The sequence below is a fragment of the Apodemus sylvaticus genome, chromosome 2, assembly GCF_947179515.1.
Source record: "Apodemus sylvaticus chromosome 2, mApoSyl1.1, whole genome shotgun sequence".
NCBI lineage: Eukaryota > Metazoa > Chordata > Mammalia > Rodentia > Muridae > Apodemus > Apodemus sylvaticus.
Window position 1 is genome coordinate 164,718,515 of NC_067473.1, and position 21,733 is coordinate 164,740,247.

The 21,733-nt window shown below is 45.6% G+C and overlaps 1 protein-coding gene across 6 annotated transcripts in view; it reads right to left on the bottom strand.

Annotated features, from left to right (window-relative positions):
• Positions 1-21,733, bottom strand: part of LOC127679258 (killer cell lectin-like receptor subfamily B member 1A) — a 50,116-nt gene that overhangs the window by 18,634 nt on the left and 9,749 nt on the right. Inside the window, exon 7 of one of the 6 annotated variants that reach the window (XR_007976710.1) lies at positions 19,435-19,821. The exons of 3 other annotated variants lie outside the window; for them this stretch is intronic. Coding sequence is in view for 2 of the 3 variants with exons in the window: in XM_052174969.1 (XP_052030929.1) it covers positions 18,915-19,056 (142 nt within the window). In the remaining variant the exon portion in view is untranslated. 2 more of the 6 variants (XM_052174969.1, XM_052174973.1) reach the window with 2 other exon arrangements.

Consider the following 21,733-nt stretch of genomic DNA (forward strand, 5'->3'; position numbering starts at 1 on the left):
CCGCAGCAGATGGAACAACTGAGGCCCACACCGGACATTAAGCAGAGAGGTGGGGGAGGGGCCCTGGAACACACGGCTCTAAAAGTCTTCAGCAAACTCCTCCCCACCGAGCTCAGGGAGTCCCTGAAAGAGGAGATGGAAAGGGTGTGAGAGAACATGGCGGTCAGCAGGAGAACAAGGCCCTCTAGAGCAGCTGAGCAAAGCGCTGTGAATCCACAGATCGAACAGCAAGCGCAGGCCGCAGAGCTCTACCCTAGATCCTCTGCGCACAGATTAGAGCTTTCAGATTAGTGGTTTTGTGGGACTCCTGATGTTGCGGTAAATCTCAAGCCCCAATAAGCCTGTGCAAAGAACACACAACTCAGTATTAATATTTATAAGCTGCACACCTAAATTGGGCAGATACAGCACTGCACTACTCTATTCCCCAGCTAGGAGACCTCTTGCTACTTGGGGCTTCTCCAGGCCACGGGGTTCTGCTCCATCTTCCTCTCTAAAACTTCCCAGTCCCCACTTCCCTTCCACTGCCCAATCACAGGCTCTAGCCTTTATTCGACCAGTTGAAATGGGGCGAGGTTCACAGGGAATCACCTGAGGATGCATTTGATCCACTCCTCCTAGGAGCCGCCCCTCTTGAGGAAGCAGAATTAGCATCAAAATACAAACAGCACCTGGGCAACTACTGCACCGGAGTGTGTGAATGGGTGGATCTCTGACTCGCGTCTGTTTTGGGGCTCTATTCCTTCTGTTGGTTTCCTTGTGCAAATCTGACGTGATGGTTTTTGTTTTATCTTATATTTTATTTTGTTGTGTTTTGCTGTTATTTCTTAGAAGAAGACCATTCTTTTCTAAAAAGAGTCAGAAAGGGAGATCCGATGGGAGAGGAGGTATGGGGAAATGGAGAGGCCGAGGGAAGGGGAACTAATCAGGATTTATTGTCTGATGAGAAAATCTATTTCCAGGAAAAGAGGGGTAAAGAGGAAAAGAAAAAAAGAAAATTTAGGGATCCAGTGTTAAGGCTGTTCAACAGACAGACTCAGTGTCAGTCACACCCACAGGCACAGCATCCAGGCAAGCTCACTTAGGAGAAACCAGAGCTCCTGCTGCTGTCTCTGAACTCTGGCCAGGACAGAGCCAAAGAAGTTTCCTGTTTCAAGAATTGGAACTGTTCATATTTGAGGCCTCTGCTTCTAGTATATGTGCTGCTGAAGTGAATATATATATATATATATATATATATATATATATATATATATATATTCAGTAAGATTCGTTAGTTTGTTGCGCATTTCCATGAATTTTGAGAACATATGTGTCTTAGTCAGGGTTTCCATTCCTGCACAAACATCATGACCAAGAAGCAAGTTGGGGAGGAAAGGGTTTATTCAGCTTACACTTCCACGTTGCTGTTCATCACTAAAGGAAGTTAGGATTGGAACTCAAGCAGGTCATGAAGCAGGAGCTGATGCAGAGGCTATGGAGGGATGTTTCTTACTGGCTTGCTTCCCCTGGCTTGCTCGGCCTGCTCTCTTATAGAACCTAAGAACACCAGCCCAGAGGGCCCTCCCCCTTGATCACTAATTGAGAAAATATCCCACAGCTGGATCTCATGGAGGCACTTCCCCAACTGAAGCTCCTTTCTCTGTGATAACTCCAGCCTGTGTGGAGTTGACACACAAAACCAGCCAGTACAATATGCAATCACGGAGTCTCTATCACAACCAAGGTGTAGACCCAGACCACACCCCAGTACCCCAGTGTCTTTCTGTAGACACTCCTTTCCTCTGTCCCCAGCCCATGGTGCCCTTCTCCTTCTGCTCTTACACACTTGCTTTTCAAGAACACCGTGGAGCTGGTTCCCTGCAGCAGCAATGCATCTGAGAGTCATGCACAGTGCACTCAACAGCTGTGTGCCAAATACCAACACAGCTGGATACAGCAGAAGATTCCAGAGCAGGAGAGATGTGAGGCTTGAGCTGGGATTGCACAGGATGTGTCTCAAACCTAGAAACTAGAAAGAGAGTGTTACAAACAGCTCAGGGAAAACTAACAAGAAACTGGTGGGTAAAGTGTGAGCAGTAAGGGTGGAAGGTAGAATTTCCCAGCAGAAAACCACTGCTCTGCGGTCAGATTCTCTAAACAAACTGCAAGGGGGTGGGTTTTTGGTGGGGTTTTGGGTACTGATGGTGATGGTGATGGTGGTATGTGCATGTGTGTGTGTATGGGGGGGGCGGGTCACACACATATCATGGCCCACATTTAAAGGTCAGAGGACGTACTTGGTTCCCTCCTTCCGGTTTTGCGTGGGTTCCGGGGTTGCCAGGCTTGAACTGCAAGCCCCTTTACCCACAGAGCCATTTTCCTAGCCCAAGGGGAACTGCTTTGGCAGAAAAGTGCTTTAAGGGTAACTTAAGATGACCAGCCAGTTGTATTTTAGGGACCTCTGGAGACAGAAAGTCGAGCAGAAGAAATGGGCAGGTGCAGGCACGAGGTCTAGTTTCCCCTTTTCACTCATTTTCCCAGTGCCGCGTCACGGTGGTTTACTTTGTCACGAGCTCAGGGATATTTGAGTTTTTTGTAAAATACAAAGGTTAATTCATAAAACAGTTGTAAGTGCAGGGATTTTTTTTTTTTTATGTAAACAAGAACATTTCCCTTGGAGGGAAAACACAGGGCATGAGGTAATTGAAGTATTATTTTTAAACGTGTGGACCTGGATCGGCTGCAAGGGTCTGATGCTTGTGTGTTCCCTGAAAGCCCACACTGTGAACCCTGAAGTTGATGTCAAACACACCAGGCACAAGAGACATGGTGCAGAACAGTCAGAGAAAGTGTTCTGTGTCTTTGAGTGTCTGTGATCATTGGGAGTGCGTGTAGATTTGAAGCTGGCTTTGATAAAAACCAATTGAAATATCTGTTAAAAATTAATTAAAATTGATTGCATTGCTTAAAGGCAACTGGAGTTAAATGAGGCTGTCTAAAAGAGCTAGTTGCAACTAAGTGAAGAAAGACAGGATTTATTTTTTATTTTTTCTTTTGTTTGCGTTTTTCTTTAAGTTTTCCTTTTTAAGTTTCCTTTAAGTTTTCCTGCGTGCTCCGTGTGTTATGAGGCAAAAAAGGTGGCTGGAGAGACAGCCGTGGGTGCTGGGAACCGAACTCTTATATTTTATGGTTGTGAGCCAAGCCTTTAACGGCTGAGCCATCTCTCCAGCCCGCCCAGCAGGCAGATTTTGGCGCTGATGTAGCTAGCAGGCGTGGCTCGATGTCACCGCCATTCAACCCGTCTCCATCCGCCCGAACTCCTCTCGGAACCAAACACAAACAGAACGAAACTCCCTGTGGCGAGCATTTCTCGCCTGGCCGACTGTTGATCGCGGCTTCGCCCGTGCAACACTAGCAACATGGAGCACAAGGGTCGGGAGGAGTGAGGACACGGAGGAAGAAGGGGATCGTGTCAGGGCAGAAGTGTGGAGTGAGGACGTGAGGGTCGGGCGTGTGCAGGTTTGCGTGGACAAGAGCCTGTGAGTTGCACTGGGAAGGAAGTTGCCGGAAGGAATTGGTGCGAGCTGGGTGCGTGGGCGAGAGGCTGGGAGGAAAATAGATTTCGGAATCATGGTAGTGATAGAGATGTGTTTGTGGGTGGCGTGTGCCCGTGAATTTGTTTTCGTATTAAACTTAAAAAAAAGATCGAAAATTGGAGGTGAAAAAATATGTAGTCCAGGCTGGCCTCGAACTCCAGATCCTCCTGCCTCTGCCTCCTTCAGCAAATCCTACCGGCCTGCGCCACCAGAGCTGGCAGGAGCCAGGCCTGCTCTGATCCTACTTAGCTATGTATTCTAATGATGTCACTGCCTTTCCAAGCGGGAAGATTGTGGTGCACAACGGCCAGCCCGCCTTCGCCCCAAACCGCACTGTCAACCGTGTTCGAGCGGTTCTCCACCCGTCTCACGCACACTCCAGGCCTGACGTCAGTCACCCTCACTCTATCTAGTTAACCGCAACCTCACGAGCCCCGACGTCTCTTGCCCCCGCCCCCTGCTGGTTGCCCCGGGAAACACACTCCCGCACTTCCAGGCGAGCATTCCTCTGAATTCGCTGTTCTCCTCCGTCCTGCTCGCCCTCTTCCAGTCGCACGTTTGTGTGCAGCGTCGGGGCTTTTTCTAGGTTAGCAGACACAATGGCCCGGTAAAAGGACTGCAGAATTAGACCTTTAGTGTGCAGGTGAGGGCAGGGAAGTGTGAAAAGGTCTCGGGGTGTCTGCCGGGGACCTGTGGCTCTGACTGCGAGCTCTGATGTTTGTCATTTATTTCCTCCCACAAAGGGGCAGTTTCACATTGGTGTTTGTTTCGAGGATGAACTGGAAACTTCCAAGCTTCTTTAAATGCCTAATATGTTAGTAAAGCACTTCTCTGTGAGTGTTCGTGAGAACGTGTCCCGTCACCTTTATTAGACTTTAAGGGGGTTAAAGTAATGAGTGGATCAACTTCTGGGCGGATTCAACATATGACAGCATTTTCAGAGCTGGACACAGATAAGAAATTGTGACCTGGTGGAGTCAGTGGTTCACGAACGCCATATCCAAAGAGCACTATTGCACCCCGGGCCTTCCCTGTACACCGTTTATTGTATTTGACCTGAGAGGCTTCTCTTCCCTCTATACATTTAGTTCATAATTTCTGCTTCATGGTGTCCCCAAATTCTTGCATATTTATTTTTAAATTATTTAATATTTAATAACTAGTATTTAATTTAATAACAACATGTAATATTTGATTTTTAATTTTTAAATTACATGTTCATTCTTTCTTCGTTTGAGGGCTCCAGCTGCTTCACTGTGCCTTCAAGCCCTGACATTGTGTCTTCTATTTGATCCGTTCTCCTAAGGACGGCTTTTCATTGAGTCCTCTCAATGTGTGGCAGGCTCCCCTGAGAGCCACGGCAGTGAAAACACAGGGCTGAGTGAGGCTCCTGCGCGTGCAGAAAACTCGCTACATCTCTTCAGCTTGCTAAGTTTCCTGGAGGCCTTGAAGGAAGGACAAAGAAACCACAGTGCAGTTTAGTCTTTACCAAAACTCCATGCGTGATCTTGCAATACTCCGCATGGGGTCCTTGCTTTCTTGACATAACAGCCATTTAAACTCACCCTGTGTAGAGTAGCCTTTAAAATATATGCTCTCGAGGAGAGCTGTGTCTCGCTAGGGTGTGGTCTGCTTCTCTCCACCAGGACTGGAGTCCTCACACAATAAAAGCCGTTTGCCTGAAGGTGCTCGGTGTCCTGGACCGAGAGCGTGCAGAGCCAGCCGCACCCTGCGGCCGAGCTCCGGCAGCGCAGAGGATGCCCGGGTCCTGACGCTGCACGCATCACACAGCAGCAAGGACAGCAGGCGAGCTCAGCTCCAGCAGACGACACGCACTCCCCCGGGTCAGCCAGAGGCCCGCGGAGCCCGGGTCAGGGAGCGCACGAGCACAGTGGCTGCCGTGGGGAGCCTTGCCGCCCCGCGTGTGCGCCCCGGAACCACACGGGAGCCTGGGCACCGAGAGGGCACTCAGGGCTGTGAATAGCGCGGGGCAGCTCGGCCCAGGAGCCTTTGAAAGTGGACGAGGATGAGAACGCTCGTGTCCTGGTGACTTTTGTTAAAGAAAGAGAGGTGGAGGAGAAGGAGGAGGACAGGGGAGACTGTGGGGTCACCAGCAAGGGAAGCTGGGGGAGGAAGAACGTGCACCAGGCTCGACGAAGAGGAAAGGAGGTCACCATGGCAAGAGAATAGGGCAGACGCGAGAAGAGGACAAATGTGTGCGTCACATGCACGCTGGGGACGCGGATCTCTGTGCCGGCTGTTCCCTGTGAGCCACACAAGGAGCCCTGAGGGTGACGTCAAGAGCAGAGCCACTGAGCGCGGAGAACTAGAGGAAAAGAGCTTAAAGACGGGGACGGCTGAGCAGGGGGGACTATGGGGAAGGGAGCGTGTCGGGCAGAGAGGAGGGTGGGCGTGGGTAAGAGCCGCGGTGTGGACCGAGTGCCTGTGGGTCTGGTGGAGCTGTTGCGGGCTGGGTGTCGGTTGCCGAAGGAGATGAGAGTAAGAGGAGGAAGTGATGAGGCTTCGCTAGTGTTGGATTTTTAGTGGGCCTGGGTACTTTATGGCTTTTCTTAGCGAGAAGAAAAAAAAAATGTGTAGTCCAGGCTGGCCTCGAACTCCAGATCCACCTGCCTCTGCCTCCTTCAGCAAATCCTACCGGCCTGCGCCACCAGAACCGGCAAGTGTACTGCCCGTTGCGAATATACTTAACTACGATATCTGATTGCGTCGCTAGCCCCGCCCATGAAGAAAGAAGGTGGAGCTTCAACGGCAGTACGAAGCTCTACCTACCTTCCAGCAACCCAAACCTGAGCACTCACTACACAGGCCTCATGCACATTTCGGACATCGCAGCCACCGCCCCTTCTCTAAGGAGTCACAGCCTCACGGAAGCCCGAAGGCGCTTCTCGCTCCTGCGCCCCCTGCAGGTCTTCCCGGGAAGCACACCCCTCACCCTCAGGCCGACCCTGAGCCCAGCTAGCAGCAACAGCAGCTCCGCGTTCAGTCTCTACTGTGACCACTGCAAATCATCTTCAAGATTCACGCTGCCTCTTTTGCCTAATTCGTGTTTGTGGACAGAGCTTTTGATGCCACAACCAAGAAGTCATCAAATACAATGTCATTAGTATTTTCCTCTATGTTTTCCTACAGAAATTCTAGAATGGTAGGGTTTTATCTCTGTAACTCATTCTGATTTGATTTTTGCACATGGTGAGCAGTAAAATCTAAACTTGTCATCCAGTTTTTCCAACATTCGCTCAGTAGGCTGTCGTCGTCGTTGTCCCCCTCGGCCCCGCACCCCATGTTTTGGCATCCTTATCAAGATCATGTGACCGTACACGTGAACATTTAATATTCTTTGTTCTGTATTCTTTCACTTTGGTTTATTTTCCTCTATGTATCTGTGTATCCGCAGTATCTCATACTTATTTCATTATTAAAGGTTACTAGCATGTTTTCAAGTAAGCCCACCTAAGTCCTCCAGTTTTGTATATATTCAAAGTGTTTTGAACGTTTCAAATCCTATGCAGTTCTAGAAGGTGTTATTAAGTTTTGATAGGGATTGCTTTGGCCTGCAAGTATGTCACCTGTCTCTGGGGACAGGCTTTGAGACTGTAAGGCCCCACCTTACTTCCAGTCATCTCTGTTTCCTGCTTGTGCTTCAGGATTTGAGCTCTTAGCATCCTGTTCCAGCCCACGCCTGCTTGCCCACTCTGCCCTGTGGGTATGGATGCTAATCTTTTGGAAGTATAAGCCAAAATTAACCATGCCACGGGCCACCCCAGTCGGGTATGGGGGTCCCTGGGATGAGGGTCTTTGAAGTCCAGGTGGGTAAGGATTCGGAAACAGAAACAAACACAGAGGTAGTTTGAGTCTGAGTGTATTTTGCAGCTCTCAAGCAGGGGATTTTATACATTAAAAACCAAACATGACACAACTCTTAGAAACTATATCCAGTGAAACAACCACTAATACCAACAAAAATCATTTGGCACAGTAAAAGACAAAAATCATCCGAGCTTTACAACTCTGAAACTACATGTTCAATGAATTACAAACAGAACAGGTAACATCATTATTTATAATATAAATCATCAAAATATAGCAATTCTAAAAGGATGTATTCAGTAGTGTGGTCATCCAAGGCTAGTGGCATATTCCCAAGAATAAGTTAATAAATTTTTATGGTCAGTGCTCTTAACCGTTGAGCTAACTTTCCAGCCCCATATGGTTAATCATTACTTAACATTTTAATAATAAATCTTCAATGCATAAATGTAAACTATTTTAATTCTCTCTGTTTAAAAATTTTTATTATTTCTAATTAAGGCTTTATTTACCACATACAGAAGCCCACCTCCAATGACACATGTGTAGCCATATGAAATTTTATTGTTGGGAAAGTTTATATCTATCATAATAATTTTGTAAATGACTTAAAAAGTAAAACGTTGGTTTCCCCAGAGATAAGGTCATGTTAGTGACCCCATTTCAAGGGATGGTTCATACCCATTATTCTTGTTTAAGATCATGGTCTAGGCTACAATAAACCTGTAACTAAGAAAAGGAATGAAAGAAAACAAAATAGAAAAATTGCCATGAGAACTAAGACTCAATTGTTTTCTCTGGCTGAAAGTTCCACAGTTCCAGGAGACCTCCTTCTTTTGAAGTCTAATGCCTCAGTCTGTGGAACTTGTCACACAGATTCTGCTGGGGTCAGTGTGGCTTAATCCTGTCTTTTATGGATTGCCTTGGACATGATGTTTTATCTCAGGAACATAAAAGTAAATGATATAGTGCCAATTTCTGCACTGGAATTTTATAGCCTAAAATGCTAAATCACTTTGATGGCTGTCATGAGTTTGTGTATGACTCACTCCCCAAATCCCCCCCACACACACACACATTGGGAAAAGAGAGGAAGGGAGGGAAGGAGGAGAGAGAGAGAGAGAGAGAGAGAGAGAGAGAGAGAGAGAGAGAGAGAAGAGCAGTAGAAGCTGGCCATGAGCACGTGAAGAGAGGGGGGAGGGACGAGAGGACAGAGCAAGAGCACGTTTATATTTTTGAAAACCGACTTTAATAGTGTGCTTAAATTCTTTAACCTCCCTTCTAGCCCACCGCCCTCCGTGGAAAGGAAAGGTCAACAGGGCAGAGGAGGACATGGACCTGTTTAGAAATAGCTCTTTGGGGAGAGTCCAGCCTGTGTTACCAGGGAGTCAGCTCACACAAATCAGCAGTGGCAGCTTGGTCCCCTCACAAACACCATTCACAAATCAGCAATGGCAGCTCAGTCCAGGAGAAACTGCAAGGTTCTGAGCAAAGATGGCAAGGTGACCCAATACCACACAGCGTTGTCAGTGAAGACCAGCGTCAGCCAAACTCCGCAATCACCAGCAAAGAGTGGCAAGGAGAACCAGTGCCAACGTCGCCCACTGTCTGTTGGGCTATAGTTATGCCCTTCCCAAACATCACGTGTTCTCCCAAGTGTCTGCTCTAGCAAAATATCGCATGCCCCTTTTCCAGACAGCTTCCAGAAAAACACCACCTGTCTGTTCTCAGTAAGACATCCTCTCCTAAGACAGCTTCCAGAAAAATATCACATGACACAACCGAGTCTCCAAAAAACCAGAAAATTCTACTTCATAAACATAACTTTAAAGAGTATGTTGTCTGCTAACAGAGACGATTTGATATCTTCTCTAGATAGATGTCTTTTTTGTTGTTGTTGTTGTTTTTTGTTTTTTGTTTTTTACCTCTTGTGTGTCCATGGCCTCCAGTCCTATGCTGAGCAGCAGTGCGTTTTTTGGCCAGTAGGGGTCAGCACTTGCCTTGAATCGTAACCTCCCATGAGTAAGCTGTTAGCCACTGGCTTTTTATAAATGCTCTTCATCACGTTAGTGGAAAGACTTCTACCCCTAGTTTGTTAAACGCCTCACCATAAAGGGTGTGTAACCTTGTGAAATGCTGCGTTTGTGTGTCTCTGAGATGATCCTGACTTTTGTCTTCCCTTTGTCTACACTGTGCAGTGTGATTTTCTTCTGCTAAACTGTCCCTGTATTCCACAGGGCTGAAATCAGCTCTCTTGTCTCTCAGAAGGTTTATTGAGCTGAAAGAAAGGAATGTGGAGGGCTAACAAGAGGTCGTACACGGAGGGCGTGGATGAGAAGAGACCAGAAGCTCTATCAGAAGATGGGAACGCAGCCGTCCTGAAGCGGGGCTCCACTCTGCTTCTCCGCATCGACAATGTGTCAGTTACTTTGATCTGCTAAGCAAAATACTTGGGGCAAGCATGTGGATCCTCCAGGTCTTTTCGTGTAATTTCGTAGTGCTCCAAGAAGCCTTCATTTCCACGGGGATGACATCACCCACAAGGGGAGAAAACCTGCTGTCATGGGTTGAAAAGGTTTTTTCTCCATGTGGAAGCATCGTTCTATACAGAGCACATTCAACAGTTAATTTCCGTGATATTGACATTTGGTTATGAAAATTACAACAAAAAAATTTTTTAAAGGCAAGAAGGAACTTTAGGGGATAATATCAAAAGCAGCTGAGAAATATTGCTTTTATATTTCAGAAAAAGGTGTTTTTTCTTTTCCTTTTAAGGATTTAATTTATTTTGTAATATTGGGAATAGGTCTCGGGGCTACATGCATGTAAGGAGAGAAACACTGACCACTGACTTTAAACCATCCACCAGAAAGTAGATTTCCTTTTCTTTCTTTCATGGGACTTTTTACTTTTATATATTTTCTTATTTTTATTTTTTATTGTCAGTCCGATCCACAGAGAGTGTAAACTGTATATGGACCAGGATCTTCGACTGCTTGGTACAGTGATGTATCCCATCTCCAAATAAATAAATAAATAAATAGTCATAATCCTGACCATATCAGTCTGTCAGTATTTCTTCAGTGAGTAAATCTATCATGCTCTTTGATGAATAAAAAAGTAAAATGACTATTTATGTAAAATTTACAGAAACAAGTCATAAAAAGACATCTACACTTTCTAGATTCACTTGACTGAAGTAGTACTAGTGTATAATGAACTATGATACAAACAAAAGAGCAGGTTTGTGAGCTATTTGCATTCTACATCCCAAGAAATACATACTTTTTTCTTTAAAAAGCTTTTAGCATTTCATCATTATTTTAGAATTTATCAAAACAGTCTAAGAGTTTATTCTTTACAGAAGGAAAATCACTTTTCTATGTAACTGTTCAACTGAAAGGAGTTTCAAATGATAATCATACAGTATTTATTATAAGTAATATTGGAGTTGGAGAGATGGGTCAGTGGCATTGAAGTGGTATGAAGATATTCATGCACACAAAACACCCGTACACAAAAATAAAATTAATCATAATAGTTTAATAAAAAATATTGATTCGAGCAGTGGTAGTGCACGCCTGCCTTTAATCCCAGCACGTGGGAGGTAGAGGCAGGCAGATTTCTGAGTTCAAGGCCAGCCTGGTCTACAAAGTGAGTTCCAGGACAGCCAGGGCTACACAGAGAAACCCTGTCTCGGAAAAATAAATAAATAAACAAACAAATAAATAAATAAATAAATAAAAATATCGACAGTGTTGTGTATCTAAACGCAGAAGTTATAGCCAGATCTTTGTCAGAGAGATTATCACTGTGCTTAATGTTTTTATTACCAATAAGAAAAGTTGGCAGGGCAGTGGCGGTGCACACCTTTAATCCCATCGCATTCCAGGCAGAGGCAGGTGGAACTCTGAGACTGAAGCCAGCAGCCTGGTCTACTAAGCTCCAAGACTCCAAGACAGCCTAAGGCTGTACAGTGAAACCCTGTCTCTAAAAACCAGAGAGAGAGAGAGAGAGAGAGAGAGAGAGAGAGAGAGAGAGAGAGAGAGAGAAAGAGAGAGACAGAGAGAGAGAGAGAGACAGAGACAGAGACAGAGAGAGAGACAGAGAGAAACACACAGAGACAGAGAGACAGAGGTGGGGGAGGAAGAGAGAGGGAAGGAGAGAATTGAATTTCAAAGATATTCAATCACTTATTAGATTTAGTTAATTATTTCGAGATCAGCCTATTCAGGTGGACAGAGACTCTCAGGGCAGCTATTTTCTCATTGTATATGTACACACCCACATATTCACTTACACACACACACACACACATTTACTCACACACCCTCACATACACACACCTTCACTCATACTTTCTCTCTCACATACAAACACAGATGCGCGGACACACACACTATATATATATGGTGTCTTTGCTTATAAAGACTTAAAGACTTCTAGAAACAATATTTAATCCTCACAGATTCTGCCTCATTTTCTTTCTTCCTTCCTTCCTCCCTTCCTTCCTTCCTTTCTTTCTTTCTTTCTTTCTTTCTTATTTATTTATTTATTTATTTATTTATTTATTTATTTATTTATTTATTTGAGACAGGGTTTCTCTGTGTAGCCCTGGCTGTCCTGGAACTCACTCTGTAAAACAGGCTGTCTGCCTCATTTTCAAAGCAAGAAAAATTAAAATAAGCTGGTCATGGAGACAGACACATTTGATTCCAGCACTGGGGAGGCAGAGGAAGGCAGATCTCTGAGTTCAAGGCTAGCCTGATCTACAAGAGTGAGTTCCAGGGCAGCAAGGACTCTGGAGAGAAACCCTGACTCAAAAACCCCCAAATTTAAAAGAATTAAGTATAAGAAATGATTCAGTGCTGGTAATGGCGACCACATGTCAGAGTTGACTGCAGCACTGGGACATGTGATCTCACTGACGATGTATTCATGAGAAGAAGCAGGTATTAGAACTGCTTGATTAATTAATGGGCTGCTTTAGATCAAGACATTCTCTGAATTTGTTTTTATGTAAATAAAAATAACTTGCGATGCTGACACATCGTTAAAGCTAGCCCCAGACGCCGAACTTGGAGCCAAGGAAGCAAACAAATCACGCTGTCCCGATTATCCGTTAAGTACTACCTCCTGCTGAACAAATGCCTCCGAAACGTGCCGGATTGAATCCTCACTGGCGTTATGGCTGTCACAGCGCAGGGCCTGCAAGGCTCCCTCCACCAGGCGGCAAATGTAAAATTTCTCCCCAACGCACTTTGCTTTCAAAGTTGCAGCGGTGCGTTATGGACACGAGGTGGGACAGGCTCCGCTTTGAATCTATGAGCTACCACTCCTGCTGTGAAAGTAAAAACTTCCTAAGATAACTTCTGTTGCTGGGCCTAGAGAAAAGTGCAAAGCTGTTTCAGAGGGCAGGGAGGGAGCCCTGAGAGGATTCACACCACAGCAGTCAACGTCCAAATTGGTGTGGTGGGGCTGGACTTAATCCCAGCCGCCTTTAATGCCAGCACTCCTGAGGCCAGACAAAAGTATTTGAGGGTCATCCTTCAACTCCGCTCAGAGCTTCAGGACCTTGTCTCCAGAGAGCCACAGGGCGTGGCTGACTGGGGAGGCGGGACATTTGCCGGGAGGACTGTCTGGAAAGGGAACCTTTTGGCAATGCCCTCTGGGCCTCTAAGTACCTCATTAGCATGGGTATTGCTATTGTCTTGGTCTGCGATGTTAGGGATGCTTCACCTACGCGCGCGGAAGGACTTGGGGCGTTGCCCTTAGGTGACTAAAGGCCACAAATCTATGGGGGGCCTCGGCAATGTGTCAGGGGCCTGGTACCGGGAGCAGGCGAAGGTCCTTCTGGGCTTCAAGCTTTTAGCTCTACTAAGGACCAGGATTCCTCTCACAGTCCACTGCCCAACTAAAGACTGAAGCAGGGATCAGAGAGCGTTCTGGGTCCGAGTTCTGACTTTCTTGCTGATTAATTTTGTAAAGTTAATGAGACATAAGGCTCTGATTAGCAACTGAGGAAACTATCACTCTACTGTGTGTTTGAAGAGGTCAGCTCAGGACCTTCGGAAAATTCCTTCAGACCCATCCCCTCCTGGAAGAGAGGGGTCGTGGAGCACGCAGGCACCCCTCCCCTCTGGAAGGGAGAGGCTGATTATATTCCTCAGGGCGAACTGGAAGGGTTTTGCTATTAGCTTTTAACGGATTAAATTCCCTTATCTCTTTCCTGTCCCATCCTTCAGCCTTGAAACTTAAAACTAAAAACATTTCAGAGTTTTTCTTTATCAGGCCATAGGCGCAGAGGGGATTGCTGCATGGTAAAGAAGATGTCCCTTGCTGTTTTTCAGAACGGCCATGTCGGCTTTCACTCCTACCCTGGTGGCATTTTACCTTTCCTCGTATCCTCAGGGACACTCATCTCCTGTTTTGTGTTTAACTGATGGGAAACAAGGTTGGAACACCACACTTCGGGTGTGGCTTAGAGTCGAGGTTAGTTTATATCAATAAGCACTGAGTCTATCAGGTGAGGTGGTGACCACTTGATATTTTACAAGACTTCCTGGAATTTCACCTTCATAGCTGGAGTTCCAGAGATGATCTCAGTAGAATCCTCTCCAGTAGTGAATTCATGGTGAAGAAGAAGAGACAGAGACAGACAAGCTAACTCCTGGGAGTCCTGAGAAAATATTCCACCCAATGTGGTCTTTATAGTTACTTGATTTCATATGCTGCATCTGTGTGTGGGGTGAATCATGAACCATCAGGCAGGACTCAGCACATCTTGAACAGTGTTATAGAGTTGTTAGCAATTCCACCCTAGGAGGTAAGCGTGCATATGATCATTGATGGGAGCGTTTCCTTCAGATGTGTGCTCTGATGATGCCATTGTGTTACTGAAAAGACTGAGGTGACACCATCCTGCCCCGATGTGTCTGCCTGCTCACTTCTCAGCCTTCTACCTCCGTCGGCCACATCCATCTTAGCTATGCTTTTAGAACTGTGCAAGGCCTTGACCAGGCCCAACATGGTTTGTAGGATCTGGAAGATGTCGAGGACCCTTGTAAAGAAAGCAGATGTTTCTAGGCAACTTAAATCTCTCACCAATGTCCCCCACCCTGGCATTTTGTAATTATGGTTTTGTCTTTTAAAATGATGAACTCCTGAGTCCAGGCACTCTGGTGGTTCAGGGAGTATGACTATTAGGAGGTGTGGCCTAGTAGGAGTAGGTGTGGCCTAGTAGGAGTAGGTGTGGCCTTTTGGAGGAAGTGTGTCACTGTGGGGTGGGCTTTTTTCTTTTTTCTTTTGGATTGTTGGGAGTAAAACATTTATTAAAAAGTGTTATTAACTTCATGAAGCAATAGACAACAGCACAGTCAGGCTCTCAGGACCAGAGACAGACAGGATGACCTGGGTTCCAAGGACAGGAAACCAGAGCCCATATGGCTTCCCAGGATGTGTCTTACACAGTCCTGCATGCGTGAGCTCTGATTGCTGTTCGGTAGGCAGGGGAGGGGGTGGGACGGTAATGCATGGCTGTCAATCACTGCTTTGATGTGAACTCACCTCCCTGGTGAGAGAACCAAGAACCTCTCAGTCTGTTAGGCTCGGAATGACAACGTCTCACCAGGAGCCTGGGGGTAACCCTGAGAGACAAAGAACAGTTGTCCACAGTCAGTTTTGTCCACGTACCATTTGGGTGCCCAGGAATCACCCCCAGGTCATTGGGCTAGGCAGCAGGCTCCATTTCCCACTGAGCTGTCTCACTGGCAAACAGTATTTTTACCTCATTAATATGCGATTTAAAATGCTTCACATCAAATTGATTTGGAAAATGTTATGACCTTCAGCAATCCCCCTCATTTTTAAAAAGACGATCTTTCGTTGGCCTGCAACTCTCCAATTGTTCTAGACTAGCTGGACAGCTAACCCATGATTCTGCCTGTCTCTTGCTAGACCAGGGCTGGGATTACAAATTCCTGCCACATCCCTGGCTTATACTGTGTGAGCTCTGGATCCATCACACTCAGGTCCTCCTACCCATGTGCAATCCTTTTCTTCCTGAAGCATCTCTCTGCCTTCCTTGCATGCCTCTCATAATGAACTTCCCTGCAGCCCCTCAGCTGCCCCTTGGGATGACAGGTGCTCATCTGGCTGGGGTTTAGGCTTTAGTCTGCTGGCCAGTGCTGGCAGGTGTGTTTGAGACCCTCCTCCTAGCTGCCTGGAGGACAGCCCTCTCCTGGATGCCTTCAGGTCAAGATGTAGCACTCTCATCATCAATTCCAGCACCATGTCTGCTGCAGGCTGCCACGCTTCCTGCCGTGATGGTAAGGAGCTGAAACTGTAAGCCAGCCCCAGTTAAATGTTTGCCTTCATAGGAGTTGTGGGCCTGTGTTCTGGAGGCTTTCCAAGGAGCTCTCTGGCTTGGCTGAATGTGAGAGTTCAGGCAAAGGGGAGAGAGTGCAAGCAGGAGTCATTTTCATTGCTTCCACTGCTGCAGCTGGATCCACCTCTGTCTCCACAGTTGCCATCTCAGTGACTCCACGTCCTGAGTCACCCTGAGTCGGGCTGCTAGCCAGGAGTCCGGGGTGGGGGTAGGGTGTGAGGGTGGGGGTGGGGAGCTTCAGGTGGGAGCTTTCAGGAGAGCAGACCTCTTCCCAAGCAGCAGTGTTACAGCTCTTATGACAGAAGCTCTCAGAAGACGGAGTAGCTCTTGTGCACCTTTAATCCTTCTGGAAAGGATTCTTATATACAGTTTTGGGTGTGTCAGAGTCTGACAACACGTACTTCTCATTGGCTTGGTCTGAGAGCTTGGGCAAACCTTATCTGTGTGGGGGAGAACTTGGTGCTGTTCCTACAGGACTGATGGCCACAGACCTCTCGGGTTGGGGAGGGGGGTTGGGGAAGGCTGAAGCCAGGGGCCCAAGGGGCGTGGCCAAACATCTGTCATCCCTTGCAGGCCACAGTCACCTGCTGGGTCACTGGGGGTTTAAGCCTGAGCTCAACCAGGGACCAGGCTGCCTGTCACAGCTCCCCACCCCACAAAGTTATCTTGGTCATGGGTGTCTTTTCTTAGCAATGAAAGCCTAACTAAGGCAGGCACAGAGAAGCTTTCCGGAGATGCAAGCCCATTCTTGATCTGCCAGTAATAAAGGGCTCAAAACTTTTAACTGGATTGATCAGCAGCACGCTTGTCAGTAACAATCTCAACTGTGGATCATTTCATTACCAGGTATTTTAGTCAGGTTTTTATTGCTGTAGTAAACACCATGGCTAAAAGCAACTTGGGAGGAAAGGATTTATTTCAGGTAATAGTTTACAGTAATTTTTTTTTTCCTAGACAGGGTTTCTCTGTGTAGCCCTGGCTGTCCTGGAACTCACTCTGAAGACCAGGCTGGCCTTGAACTCAGAAATCCACCTGCCTCTGCCTCCCAAGTGCTGGGATTAAAGGCGTGCACCACCACTGCTACAGTAAATCTTCTAAGGAAAGTCAGATGAAGAACTCAGAGCAGGAACCTGGAGGCACGAACCTCCAGAAGTAATGAATGAGGGTTGCTTACTGGCTTGCGCCTCCTGGCTTGTTCAGTTTGCTTTCTTATATTACCCAGGATGATCTTCTCAGGGGCGGTACCGCCCACAGCGGGGTCCTGCCATATCAGTTATTAAGAAAATGCCAGACAGGCTGGCTTGCATGCCAGTTTTATGGAGGTGTTTTCTTAATTGAGGTCCACTCCTCCCAAATGACCCTGCCTTGTGTCAGGTTGGCAAAAAGTTAACTGACAAACCAGGTAAAGATTTCTCCTCTCTTTTTGTCTTTCACAGGAAAGAGCTCCACTGAGACACCATTAGAGTTCAAGTTTATTTAGCAAAGCAAAGGAACTCAAAGCAATAACAAACTCCAGAATCATACTGGAGCAGGCTGAGCTGGAGGTGGATGGCAGCCCTCTGGGCTCTGCAAGGTGGATTTTTTTGTTTGTTTGTTTGTTTTGGTTTTTTTTTGTTTTTTGGATTTGGTTTTTTCGAGACAGGGCTTCTCTGTGTAGCCCTGGCTGTCCTGGAACTCACTCTGTAGACCAGGCTGGCCTCAAACTCAGAAATCTGCCTGCCTCTGCTTCCCAGAGTGCTGGGATTACAGTGTGCGCCACCACCGCCCGGCAGCAAGGTGGATTTTTAAAAAGTGTCTTTTGGTTTTCTTTCTCCTATGTCAATGTCATCTTCCTGCCTTGGGGAGCCAGCTTCATTTGTCTTTGCTGAAACTGATTCGGACCAAGCTGTCCCCACCACTGTGCCTTCCCTGCTCATCAGCATATTTATTGGCAGCACATATGGTCGCGGGGAAAGCCCCCTGTGTCTTATTTCTTCCATGGGCTTCCTCCTGCTCATATCTGCCTAGCTGTGCATGCTCTTAACTACAGGCTCATTCCAAAACATCACTGCTGTTAACGGCTGATTTCTAGTGCTGCTTTTCTCCGAAGTTTTTCCTGGGTAAATTGATTTCTAGGAATTTTCACAAAATGAATTACTCTTTGAGTACATTAAAAATCATTATTATCAGATTAAAACCCTTTGTTTCTGGCAAATAGGAGTTGAGGATTTATTTGAATCGTTATAATATGTAGTTTAAGTTTAAGTAATTCAATTTGAAATGGAGTGATTAGAGCTTGTAGAAGCCCATCTTTAAAGAAATTTTAGGTCTCCTTATAAAGTAAATTCAATATTCTTACCTCTTTTATTTTCATGGACAATTTGGCAAGTTTTTAGGAAGGGGGACATTCAAAAGATGTATATTTTTTTAAAGCTTAATTCTCCCCAAGTGTGGAAAGAAGAAATGCCCAGCAAACTAGAGCGAAAAGGACGGTGGAGCGGCAGGGAGAGCTAAGTTACCTTAGTTTGCTTTTCTGTCACTTAAACCGAAATCTTCCAAAGAAAAGAAGCTTGTCTCTGCCAGTTATGGAGCTGAGAAGCCCAGCACCTAGGTACTAGCATTGGCCAAGGGTGGAGACATCACATGACCAGAGCTAGCGGCATCACATGACCAGAGCTCAGTTTACCCTGGATTTTGTAAGAACTATTTAAACCACTATCAGTCTCATCCCTTAATCCCTTAACCCTGGGCTTCGGGTGTCAGTGGCAAGGCTTTAATCAATGTTCTACAGCCGGGTTTGCTGGCTTGGAGAGGTTAGGCGGGAAATCCGGACTTTGCAAACAGTCTTCTGTGGATGTCTGCAGATGACCTCGGGCCTGGAGACCAGCAAAGGTCACACAGACTCTAAGATTAGAATCCCGTGCCCCTCGGCTGCCTGGTCTTCTTTCCACAGAACTCCCCTCACAGAATGGCACACCCGTGTCAGTGTACATTTACATTTACACAATAAAGAATCTGTGAGAGTCCCAGTGCTTTCAGAGTCCATGCCTGGTGCCACTCCTGCACTGTGAGGCAGACAGCAGAGACAGGTTGGATGCAGAGATCTGGTGTGGATGCTAAAGTAATCGAGATGAGATTCCCAGTCAGGAGTCATTACGAGTGGTTTCATGTTTTAGTTCCTTTTGGCAGATCCAAGGGTTGTCTGAAGCACAGCTCTCAGAAACCACTTTGCCCCTTGAGATGGCGGCACAGCTGCCCTTTTCAGTGTCACCAGTGATTTTTACTCTGAGGAGGAAGAGAATAGCAGCCCTTAGTGTTTAGGATTTTCTATAATTATCCTGAGTTGGTCATCTTCTCCTCTAGATGTCTAAGGACTATAGAAGCACAGGAACTTCTTGTTGTAGTGGGAAGTGGTTAGTGAAGAGACCCCCAGTTGGTCACAGTTCTGAGAATAAGTGATAACTGAATGCTCAGTCCTAAGTGGGACATTATTTCATTGCTGGGAACATCATGGAAAAGAGGGCGGAAGAATGTAAGAGCCAGAGGGCAGGGGGAGTGCCATGAAAATGTCTTCCGGGCTTGACAAGGTCGGTCACTCATGAACTCATTGCCACTGCGATGTCCTGAACAAGACCTGCTCAAGATTGGGACTGGACAGTCAACATTCCATCGCAGGTAGAAAGGGGGCTCTTGAGAGCCCAGACTTTCTTGGATATGGGCAGTTAATAATTGCTGGGTGAGGAGATTTCATTTTCTTTAGTGATATAGCCATTAATTTGCCTGTGCTCCAGAGAATAGCCCCTTATTCACATTCAAGTTAGCAATGAGATATAAACTCAATGGATCACACACAATGTTTTGTAGCAATTTCTTCTGAACTGAAACATTGCATCTTGGAGGGAGGCTCATTAAGATCCAGAAAGTTTGCTGGGTGGTGGCAGCTTTTAAATCTAGCACTTGGAAAGCAGAGGCAAGTGGATCTCTATGAGTTCAAGACCAGCCTGATCTATAGCTAGAATTCCAGAGTAGTCAGGACTACATAGAGAAACCCTGTTTCGAAAAACAAAACAACAAAATGAATGACTAAATAAATAAATAAATAATAACAATAACAACAATGATAAATAATCAGGAAGTTCTAAAGGGAAGCTCCTTAAAGCTCACTAAATAAACAACTCACAAGTCTAAACAACAAGCTCCTAAACTGAGCAGGAATGGAAACAGACATATGTTGTTATAGCACAGCCCAGGAATGTAGTTGTAGAAGTCTGAGTGCTTGTGGGAACACTCCAAGAAAACAGGACAAGAGTCTTGTGAATCTGTTTCTTTAAAACATGAAATGTTCTTAGAATGTGTTTTTGTGCTTCTCCAAGTGCAACAGAAAGGCGTGGGTTCACTTCACATTGCTTATTACTACTTCCTATTGATAACTGTGATTAAACTGTCCTCTGCTTCTCTGGAAGAACACATTTGTCATGCTCAACCTGTCTTTGCTGTTGTATACAGCTTGAACTGTCTCAGCTCTCAGTATAAATTGTCTGCTGCTCTGAATAAAGTTGATTGCTTCATGAGACTTTAGTCCGTCTTATTTATTGGCTCCATTCTCCTAGGTTCTACTGTCTCTGGAGCTGCGATACATCATCGTTCCTCATTATGCCAATAATTATGAGTTCTGCTAAAATATATAATTTAACTATGAAGCCTCAGCTCTCCCATTGCCTTCATGGTTGTCGTGACAATCTCCCACAATAATAAAATGAGACATCAAAGAGCAAATATCTGTTTTGTGATCTACATACAGTTACGGCTTGAAAACCAAGCATGCCCTAACTGGACATGTATTGAAACCCTTATGTACAGATGGTGATGCTTCTCATGGGTGATTGGATCATGAGCACACCAATTCTGCCAATTCTGTCAATGTCTGTGAGTTATGTCAACTCACTGTGACTTTCTAGCTGAATGAAGTGAGCCTCACAGGAAGAGGCCAGGCCTTTGAAAGGCCATCTTCCCCTGTGTCTCCTTTCTCTCTGCTCCTGTCTGAGCAACTTGGCTTGTCTCTGCCTTTCTACTGTGTTTCTGCATTGCCACAGGAATCACAGCAATGGAGCAGCAGACTGCAGACTGAGACCTCTCAAATTTTTTTTTTTAAAAAAAAGATACTCAATCATCTTTCCATTCTTGTTCATCTCAGACATTTTATCATGGTGACAAAAAGATGATTGATAAGCAATTTTATTGCATCCTCTACAATAACTATTAATATGTGGGTAGTTTTTCTCAGATGTCAGAGATCCATACTTATATTTATTATATTTTTTCTTTCACACTCTATCTACACTAGCTGGGACCTAACAAAAGGATCTGAAGATACCCTGTATTATATTTTCACCAAAATTTGAAATGTGCTGCTTAAGACATTCCATGTAAAGGGCAGAAAAATATAAAAAAGATAAAAGAAAGAAGAAGCAATTATGTATGTTAATAGGTTCTAAGTAGCCATTTTCCAAAGGAGTTAGTCTAGTCCCTGGCTTTAAAACTCCATTGCATCCATGCACACATGTATACATATATACATGAATGCATACATATATGCACATACATACCTGCATACATACACATGACCTTATAAAAGGCTGGTATCTTTTTATATGTAAAAATTTTTAACCACCTTAAATTCATATTTTCGGACTGTTGTGAACTTCTTTAATCTTAGACATCAGTGTCACTCACTCTGAACCAATGAGTAAGCAGCAGTCTACTCTCATCTATATCTTAGATATTAGATATAGCCCTAATGCCCTGAAATGTTTTGGGGTAATGTACCCCCACACCTAATGTGTCAGTTGGCTATGAAGTTGTGCCCCTGCCTTCTCAATTTTTAGTGTGCCTGCAGTGCCCAAAGGTGGCAGGAAATATGTTATTGTCATTTCTATAGCCCACAAGATCTTTTCTTTCTCTC